This window comes from Miniopterus schreibersii, assembly GCF_964146895.1.
Source record: "Miniopterus schreibersii genome assembly, chromosome: 2".
Classification (NCBI taxonomy): Eukaryota; Metazoa; Chordata; class Mammalia; order Chiroptera; family Miniopteridae; genus Miniopterus; species Miniopterus schreibersii.
The window spans coordinates 45,062,484-45,072,809 of NC_138102.1; the positions used below are offsets into that span (position 1 = coordinate 45,062,484).

General features: G+C 34.0%; 1 protein-coding gene across 1 annotated transcript; it reads left to right on the top strand.

Annotated features, from left to right (window-relative positions):
• The first annotated feature begins 1,313 nt into the window (after nt 1-1,313).
• Nucleotides 1,314-7,943, top strand: SLITRK6 (SLIT and NTRK like family member 6). The gene is made up of 2 exons (XM_081130397.1): nt 1,314-1,881; nt 4,242-7,943. Exon 2 carries the CDS (start codon nt 4,266-4,268, stop codon nt 6,774-6,776), a length of 2,511 nt encoding a protein of 836 aa, XP_080986523.1. The 5' UTR covers nt 1,314-1,881; nt 4,242-4,265; the 3' UTR covers nt 6,777-7,943.
• The last annotated feature ends 2,383 nt before the right edge of the window (nt 7,944-10,326 follow it).

Sequence of the window (10,326 nt, forward strand, 5' to 3'; positions counted from 1 at the left end):
TCAGCTGGTAGTAGATTGTGCCTAAGACCGATTCCTCATCTCCATTCTTTCTTTTTCCCTTTATTCTCTCATTTCTCATCTTTATTCTCCTTCCCCACTTCTTCACCTGTGTTTATAAACTCTATTCCATCTTAGAGCACACAGCGTCTTTAAAATAAATGAGGAGTTTAATGAGTGAGAGAATATAATATAAAGGAAAGATGGGGTGTTAAAAATTGCATCAACATCCTTATATTTTAAAGCAGCTCTTCCACACTAAGGATATGGAAATGATGACTTTGAGTGCCTGCATGTAGACTGTCATTATATAATAATCCAATCTAATTTTCTCCCATGTTGATGATTTAATCTGCATAAAACCTCTTTCTTAGAAGTAGCTTTTGCTGAAATGAGAGCTACTATTATATAGGTAGACTCTAAAACCTATAGGCAAGAGTGTTTCTAAACATAGCATCTTGTATATTCATTTTTGGATGTGAAAAAGTTTAGGTACTTGGAATACAGGTAAAGAGGAATGATTTTTAAAACATAGGCATTTGGAGAAATAAGGAATCTGACAGTTGAGAGTTATATTAGTGATGATTCAGAAACTTTTAACAGTTGAAGAAATGAGTAACTTTTAAAATATAACCATTTTAGGGGAAAAATGACCTAGTACCATAAAAAATCAGGATATTTTCATTTCTGTGTACTCATTTAACTTGTTTTACTTTATCTGAAAAGATACAATTTTATATTTTTGAGCAATAAGCAGTGTTTGATGAATGACAACCATTTGCAATAAAGATTCTTGAGTGTAATTTATAATAATCATATTTCCATTCCAAATAAATATTACCTTAACTGAAAAAGAACCTCATTTCTAATCTCATCATTGAGTCTTAGCTGTAGGGAAAGAATTAATGAAGTATAAAACTCAGAGTCTCTGGCATGAGGCTTTGAAAAAAATGTTAAAAGGGTGAATAGAAAAATGCAAATATTGCAAGAAAGCAGTTCATGTGGACTTTTTAAAATTTATTTCATGCACAATTTCAAAATAAAACTGAAGCCACTATTCTCCAGGCAGCATGCATGCAGTTTTTCTGCACACGTGTCTGCAAATAGCAAAGTACTGTGCCAGATGATAATTTAACATGATGAATTATTTAGCTTTCTGTATAACACAAAATAATCTTAAACGTTCAAATGACATGTAATTGTTTTCATCAAAACTTCCTTGCACTATATTTGGTACGAAAAGGGAGTGGAAAGACCATTTGCAGAAAGAGGAGGAGTTGAGCAGTCCCAAGGTGGAGCTGCCTCCTCTGTTAAATGACACTGGCAGATTAAAGCTCTCTGATGGGGAAGGGCTTAAAGGCTGAGCCAAAAGCCAAGAAGTCTCTTTATTTACGCCTACCTCCCAGCCCTTGGCAATCTGACTAATAACAAACTGAGCTAACAAGAAAGACTAGAAAGGGAGGAAAGAGAACATTGCTGCAGCTTGGATCTACAACCTGAGACAGCAAGTGATCAGCCCCAGCTCTGTGAAACATCTTGTTTATAGACTGCATTTCAGCAGCTTGCAACTGGTTAACTATATGCAAAAAGTCAGCATAGCTGTGAAGTATGCCCTGAATTTTAATTGGGGAAGAAAAGGACAACTGCTTCAGGATGATCTAGTATGCACTCTGCTTGAAATATTTTCAGTGAAATGCTCAGCACTTTGTCTTTGACCAGAGGCTTTCACTTTATAAAGTGACGGGACTTGCCAAAAAGTGATATTTGAGAAGAAAGTACACAGTGGTTAGTGTTTTCTTTTTTAATAAAGAAACTGAATTTACTTTGAACATCCCTTCCAGCTGTGCATTACAGATAACGTCAGGAAGAGTCTCTGCTTTACAGGTAAGATGAATGTTTCCAGGCTTTTGCGATACCTATTTTTTTCATTATCCTAACGTGATTGAAATGTATATGTTTGCCCCTTTGAAAAATATAACTTTGCATTAGAGGATCTCCAGTTTCATTCTTTCTCATTGTCACAACTAATGCTGTAGCAGATGCCCGTTTTCTCTGAGCAGCAGACATTTAGTCCAACAGCTGGCTGTAGAGAAGAACAAATAAAATAATATGCCACTATAATTTTTACAGCTTGCAGCTTGTTATTGGACATTAAATATGTGTGCTTTCTGGGAAAAAAAGAGATCAGTTCCAAATGCCACTGTTGAACTTCAAACATAAGCAGAATATTAAAGGATTCTTTGTATTTTGTATACTACTTTTATTCTTTCCTGACTTAACAGTGTTTTCTAAAAATATATGGAGATTTTTGACCTCTTTAACATTGGATCAGATATTGTCAATATAGAACCACTCTTCAAATTTGTATGTATTTCTGAAAATATTAGAAATTGTTTTCTAGGACATTTGGAAGAACATAAAATGCATATAAGATGAAAAAGGCATGAGATATTTTCATCTGGAAGTTATTTACCCTTTTTTCAAGATGCTGTGCCTGGTGAAATGAATAATATTCTTTCTTGGTAATCTATGGAGAAGTACTTTAATGTTTGTGGAAGCCAATCCACAAGTTAAAGACTCCAACTGCAAGATGCTTGATCTTAGGCACAGTTCTCAGAGCTGTTAAAAATTAAACCATTTCCTTTTCAAAATATTGAGTCTGCTAAGTTTTCCTTTGCATAGAAAGGTACTATGTTGTTTTATTTCTTTGGCTACATTTTACCTTTCAGAAACTTTATACTCTACATGTTTTCAATAAAACAATGCGTTTTCTTGGAATAAAAGTTTATTTTCAGGCTTATTGAATGGGTTCTGGTATGTTTTATCTGATTATGAATTTTAATTAGATTCAAAGTTACTATATGCATTCCATCCAAGAAAACGAAAGCGATTATCATTTTGAAAAATTGAATAGTTATAAGGTGTGGGGTTTATTTACCTTTCAATTTAGTTTATATAAATTTAAGGTACAATAGTTAAAGGAAGGGAATAAAATTAGATACTATTACAGTTATGCATTTATCTTGTCATTACTGTCATTTCAGAGTTAGAATCTTTACTAAAAATTGCTGTTTCAGATGCATGTGTTAAATGTTTAAGGAACTAGAATATGTGATATTGTTATTCTGAACTGTCATTATTTATTTAGAAAATTAGAGATCTTCTCAAATGTTTTAGTATAGTGCAATTTGTTTCAGAGTTCATTGTTTGTGACTTACAGCCTTATAATAAAAGAGATCAACCGCTTACTTACGTGATGACATTCAATACCCTAAAGCCTGTTTCAAGATCTCATTAGGAAGTCATTTGCTAGAAGTTTATATGTGGCATTGTTTATTCCTTTATAATAGCCAGAAATGTGTGCTCAAGATCAGTTTTTCTTCTTTAGTTTTAATGATATTAACCTTATTCATAACAGATTTTAAAAGTAACAGAAAATATTCTATGTCTAGAAATTCAATATAAAGTGTGACTGAAGTAAGATTTGAATGGGACTCTTAATCACACATATCTAATACTATTAGACTGATACAAAGTACCCTAGACAGCACAATTAAAGCAAAATTCTTTTTATAGTGTTCCACTTTATTACATGGTCAGAGGCATATTTTTTTCAAGGTTTCAAATAAACAATGTAATTAATAAGTATATTGAGCCAAAATCAAAGCAGGTTAAAACACAGACACATTATTAGATGTTATATTGTGACATGAAGTTAAAAAATATAAATGAAATGCATAATACATGCATACACATTTTCTATCATTTTTTATTTTCTACAGTTCTCTCTGCCTCTGGCTAATACTTACATATTTGTCTTATACTTTAATCCTTCAGTCTTATATTAATCTCCTTTGTGGTGAAAAGAACTTCGGTGTTGTTTCAAACATACACCTTTGCATCCTATCAAGAAATCAGTGGTCCATTTAGCCAACACCTCTGTCATCTATTGAAATGCAGTTTATTTGGCAGATAGGAACACAACTGGGGATATAATATTTTAAATTCTCCTTGACTTAAATTTTACAATTTGATCATAATGCAAGTTAAAAGTAAATTAAAACACACCTGTCATCATAATAGAAAAAAGTAAAAGACAATGTAGATATAGCAAAGTATTTGTATTTTCACAGTAATCAATGTTTTTCTTTGTAGAAGAAAACTTATCATTTTGAAAGCATCAGACTCATTTCCCCCCTGCTCCTGCCCACTAAAGCCCATTGTTATTGCCTTTTATTTTACAGAATCAGATTCCATCACAGGACAACATGAAGCTGTGGATTCATCTCTTCTATTCATCTCTCCTTGCCTATATGTCTTCACAGTCCCAGTCTCCAGAGTCCTCCGCCAGAGGTTCCTGTGATTCCCTTTGTAACTGCGAGGAAAAAGACGGCACAGTTCTAATAAATTGTGAAGAAAAAGGTATCAAGACGTTATCTCAAATCAGTGTGCCACCATCACGACCTTTCCACTTAAGTTTATTAAATAATGGCTTGACAATGCTTCACACAAATGACTTTTCTGGGCTTAGCAATGCTATCTCAATACACCTTGGATTTAACAATATTGCAGATATTGAGACTGGTGCATTTAATGGCCTTGGCCTCCTAAAGCAACTTCATATCAATCACAATTCTTTAGAAATTCTTAAAGAGGATACCTTCCATGGTCTGGAAAACCTGGAATTTCTACAGGCAGATAACAATTTTATTACAGTGATTGAACCAAGTGCCTTTAGCAAGCTCAACAGACTTAAGGTGTTAATTTTAAATGACAATGCTATTGAGAGTCTTCCTCCAAACATATTTCGATTTGTTCCTTTAACCCATCTAGATCTTCGTGGAAATCAGTTGCAAACATTGCCTTATGTTGGTTTTTTAGAACATATTGGCAGAATATTGGATCTCCAATTGGAGGACAATAAATGGGTGTGCAATTGTGACTTACTACAGCTAAAAATTTGGTTGGAAAACATGCCTCCACAGTCTATAATTGGTGATGTTGTATGCAACAGCCCTCCAGTTTTCAAAGGAAGCATACTAAGCCGACTGAAAATGGAATCAATTTGCCCCACCCCACCGGTGTATGAAGAGCATGAGGATCCTTCAGGATCATTACATCTGGCAGTAACATCTTCAATTAGTGACAGTCGCATGTCAATCAAGACTGCATCCCCTTTAAAACCACCCACCAAAGCACCGGGTTTGATACCATACCTTACAAAGCCATCCACTCAACTTCCAGGACCCTACTGTCCTATTCCTTGTAACTGCAAAGTACTGTCCCCATCAGGACTTCTAATACACTGTCAAGAACGCAATATTGAAAGTGTATCGGATCTGAAACCTCCTCCGCAAAATCCTAGAAAGCTTATTCTAGCAGGAAATATTATTCATACAATAACGAAGTCTGATCTAGTGGAATACTTCACTCTGGAAATGCTTCACTTAGGAAACAATCATATTGAGGTTCTTGAAGAAGGATCATTTATGAATTTGACAAGATTACAGAAGCTCTATTTAAATGGTAACCACCTGACCAAATTAAGTAGATCCATGTTCCTTGGTCTCCACAATCTTGAGTACTTATATCTTGAATATAATACAGTGAAGGAAATATTACCAGGAACCTTTAACCCAATGCCTAAACTTAGAGTCCTGTATTTAAATAATAATCTGTTACAAGTTTTACCACCACATATTTTTTCAGGGGTTCCACTAACAAGGATAAATCTTAAAACAAACCAGTTTACTCATCTACCTGTAAGTAATATCTTGGATGAACTTGATTTACTGACCCAGATTGACCTTGAGGACAACCCCTGGGATTGCTCCTGTGACCTTGTTGGATTGCAGCAATGGATACAAAAATTAAGTAAGAATGCAGTGACAGATGACATCCTCTGTGCTTCTCCAGAGCACCTATACAAGAAGGAATTAAAAGCATTGAATAGTGACCTTCTTTGCCCAGGTTTGGTCAACAACCCATCCCTGCCAACTCAGACTAGCTACATAATTGTCAATACTCCTACAGCCGATACTGTTTTAAGATCACTTACCGATGCTGTGCCACTATCCGTTTTAATACTGGGACTGCTGATTGTTTTTATAACTATTGTGTTCTGCGCTGCAGGGATAGTGGTTCTTGTTCTGCACCGTAGGAGAAGATACAAAAAGAAACAAGCAGATGAGCAAATCAGAGACAATAGTCCCGTACATCTTCAATACAGCATGTATGGCCATAAAACAACTCACCACACCACTGAAAGACCCACTGCAACACTGTATGAGCAGCACATGGTGAGCCCCATGGTTCATGTCTATAGAAGTCCATCCTTTGGCCCAAAGCATTTGGAAGTAGAAGAAGAAAAGAATGAGAAAGAGGGAAGTGATGCAAAACATCTCCAAAGAAGTCTTCTAGAACGGGAAAATCATTCGCCACTCACAGGCTCAAATGTGAAGTACAAAACCACAGACCAGTCGACTGAATTTTTGTCCTTCCAAGATGCCAGTTCATTGTATAGGAACATTTTAGAGAAGGAAAGAGAACTCCAGCAACTGGGAATCACAGAATACCTAAAGAAGAACATTGCTCAACTCAAGCCTGATATGGAGGTACACTATCCAGGAGCCCACGAAGAGTTAAAATTAATGGAGACATTAATGTACTCGAGGCCAAGGAAAGTCTTAGTGGAACAGACAAAAAATGAATATTTTGAGCTCAAAGCTAACTTGCATGCTGAACCTGACTACTTAGAGGTCCTGGAGCAGCAAACATAGATGGAGAGTTTGAGGGCTTTTGAAGAAATGCTGTGATTCTGTCTTAAGTCAAAATCTTGTAAATAAGTGCCTTACATGAGTGTGTCATCAATCAGAATTTAAGCACAGCGGTACTCCTGTGGAAAAAAAAAGAAAGAAACTCAGGGATCACTGGGAGAAGCCATTGCATTGTCTTTTGGCAATTTTGTCTGTCCCCAACAAAACAAATCCTTGCATGTAAATCATTCAAGGATGATACTTAATAGTGTTTCTCAGAAGTCCTCTTGCACATCTAAAAGAGCTGACTATTCAAGTAATCCTATTTTTCTTGAATTACTTTACTTGTGGATTGGATAGAATTGGATCTTGTCATTTAAAAATCATACTTGTATATGTAGTTATAATATGTAAGGAATATATTGTTTATATAACCAGTATATGTACTGAAAAAATGTACATTGTCAAATGCACCTAATTTTATTTAAAGGAACTGGACCTTTAAAATTACAAATAGTAAAGAAAAAAATGAAAGGTTGAGTTATATAGGCTAGGAGTGAGCCAAAACCTTGAACATTTGAGGATTAAAAAAAATGCCCCGGCTATGCTTTCTGAATTTAAAATTAAGAATGATTAGTAGTACAGGTGGAATAAATAAGCAAACTTTTTGGGTTTTCTGCACATTTTGTGTAGACAATCTTACTGTCAATGCTGCTGTGAACTAAGGTATGTCATTTGTGCTCAAAGTTTAAGTCTTATTCTTGGAGTATTTTTAAAATGCTACTGATATTCAACTGTAAATATGATTAGTGCATCTATTAAGTTTCGTTTCCTTTATAGCATTGATCCTTTGTAAATTTGAGTGACCATGATAGAAATATGTTTCTTGTGGCAAGTATTTCACAGGTGTAAAACAAATAGGAAAAAATGTTATTTTATATTTTTATTGATGTATAATGATAGTTGCCATAAATTAGTAGCAAAAGGCACTTCTGAAGGTAAGTGGTTTAAGTTGCCTCAAGAGTGGCACAATGTAGCTTTATTTTACAAGAAAGTATAGCTAGATTTCTATGAACTATTTATTCTGTACAGTTTTGTATATTTTTGGTTCACAAAGGTAATTATTCTTGGGTGCCTTTTAAGAAAATTAAGAATAAAACTCACTACAATAAAACTAAAATGAGAACCTTCTTTTTAAATGTACTTTCTTCAATTAGTCTAACCTGTAATTCAATCAAGTCAAGATGAACACACACTCCCATACACATACAAATGCAAAATGAGATTTCTGCTTGTTGTCATCCACAAAGAATCATCATGTCCACCATCTGCACAAAGGCCATTCAATGTCTGGGTGTGACTGACATAGAGCCAAACTTGAAGTCTGACCAGTAGTTCTTGTTTTTCAGCCAACCATTTTCCCAATCGCCACAAATAAAAGTTATTTATTTTTCTTCTTTGTGATTATACAGTCAACCATGCAGCAGATTTTCACAACGCAAAGTGGGATTAATCAAGGTGATCTAGTTTGTTTTTTGAACACCATGCAAATCTATGCACAAGGTTAGGATAGACTCTATTTCCTATTAGGAAGATATTTCTCTAATTTAGTTAGTTCTATATTAGTGATTCCTGAATGTTCTATTAAATGTTTTGGTTTTCAACACTCAAATGCTCTACTAGGAAAATAGATTATTTCTTTGATTTTGAGTTAGAAGACTTCCTGTTGATGAAAACAGTAGGGGCCTTTGCTGCATGGTGTGAAGACTAAGTATAAATCTATTAGGATATCATATCACTAAGGTTTTCTTTTAAATCATTGAATTATAAATAGAAAACAATAAAAAATGATGTTAAAAGGTTCATTGTAAACCTAAATTTCTCCATTAGTTTACAAGATTGGAAAGGATAATGGTGATAATTCTTTTGTAAGTAACACTAAGGGGAAATTTGTGTGCATATGGATATACTTATCCACTAAAAAATATTCAGCACAGTAAGGAATAATAAACCTCTAAAACATTATTTTGAAAGTTACCTTTTAAAGAGAAAAACAAAGCAAGAGCAGCATTCATGTTATTGCACTTCTCAGAGTATCTGCCAATATTTTCTGATTCCAATCAAATGCATAAAGGTATTAGAAAGACTTAAGAAATTCCCATGCCTGGAGGACCGTTGGAAGGACTCCATGAATACAGACAGAGACATGTCCTCAAGAACATTCTCTTTCAGATGAGGAAAATTACTTTTTAAAAAAACTTGATTCATTTTTAATTGTCTGAAGTAGTAATGTTCATTCTTCAATTTCTAATTAAGGCAGAACAAAGTTGTTTACAAAGTCATGTAAATATGTCCCCCAAATTAAATACAACCCCAAGATTAAAAGCCTGTGGGAGTCAGGATACATCTTATAAGGATGCAAAAATCATTACAGTTTCCAAAGGTTAAGAGATTTTAAAGGCTTAAAAGTTTCACTCATGATGGAATATTTCTTATGTGATCTGGTTCCCTGCAAAGAGATGAGAGTTGAAAAAGCTAGTGTAATATATTTCCTGTTTACTTACCTAAGCAGTCAGCGTGGTCTGTTTTTGTAATTAATTGATAGATACAGAGTCCCAAGTCCTAATTCAGTATCCTCAACCTTATTTACATACCTGAGCATTCTAAAAATAAATTAGACTGTTAATTATCCTACAATTTTTTAAATTTATTTAAACAGAAGTTATAATATGCTCATTGTACATCAGTACAAGTTCTCATTTAAGTCACAATCTTGAATTTTGTTAAATAGAGATACAAGTGTATAATCATACCAGGCTAAATTTATTAAATTCTGTCAATCTGTTAGACATAGATTGTGTTAATCCCAATTTAATAAATACGTTTTCACTAAATTACCATGAAATTGCCTACTGTACATTTATGAAAGAGTTCTTTAAATATCTTCCATTGATTTCCATACTGGGATAAAAATTTTACAATCTTGTAAGAGAGGATTATATAAATGATGATGGTCTTCCTCTTGAATTAATCTCATATCATGGAGGAGGGAAAGGTTTTGTTTTTGTTTTTCCTTAATATTAAGTAAATTGAAGTACCATCTAAGTGACATTTATGTTGTGTTGATGCTTTGACCCAATTAATTGAAAAGGCTTAAACTTTGATCCAGAATTAAAGAATAACAAGAGTATCCCCTTATTAAAATGCAACTTTTAAAAATGATGGTATATATATATTTGGAGAACACCCAAATAAATAAATATACATATTTTTGTGGGGGAGAATTAATAAAAATGAGATGAATAGCTAGCTATAGTCTCAATATAATGTAATTTATTTTGTATTACTTATTTTTATTTGATAACTAATAGTTGTATAATCAGTCACATTAAAAAAAAAATCTTTATTGTTGAAAGCACTACAGGTGTCCATTTTTCCCCCCCAAATGACTCCCCTCCAACTCTCTCCCACCCCTTCTCCAGGCCTTCACCATGTCCTTGTCCGTGTCTATGGGTTATGCATATATGCATATAACTTCTTTGGTTAATCTTCTCCTACCCCCAACAACCCTTCC

Bases quoted from the DNA above. Each gene is read 5' to 3' on its own strand.
- SLITRK6 (XM_081130397.1), top strand. From the start codon at position 4,266: ATGAAGCTGTGGATTCATCTCTTCTATTCATCTCTCCTTGCCTATATG.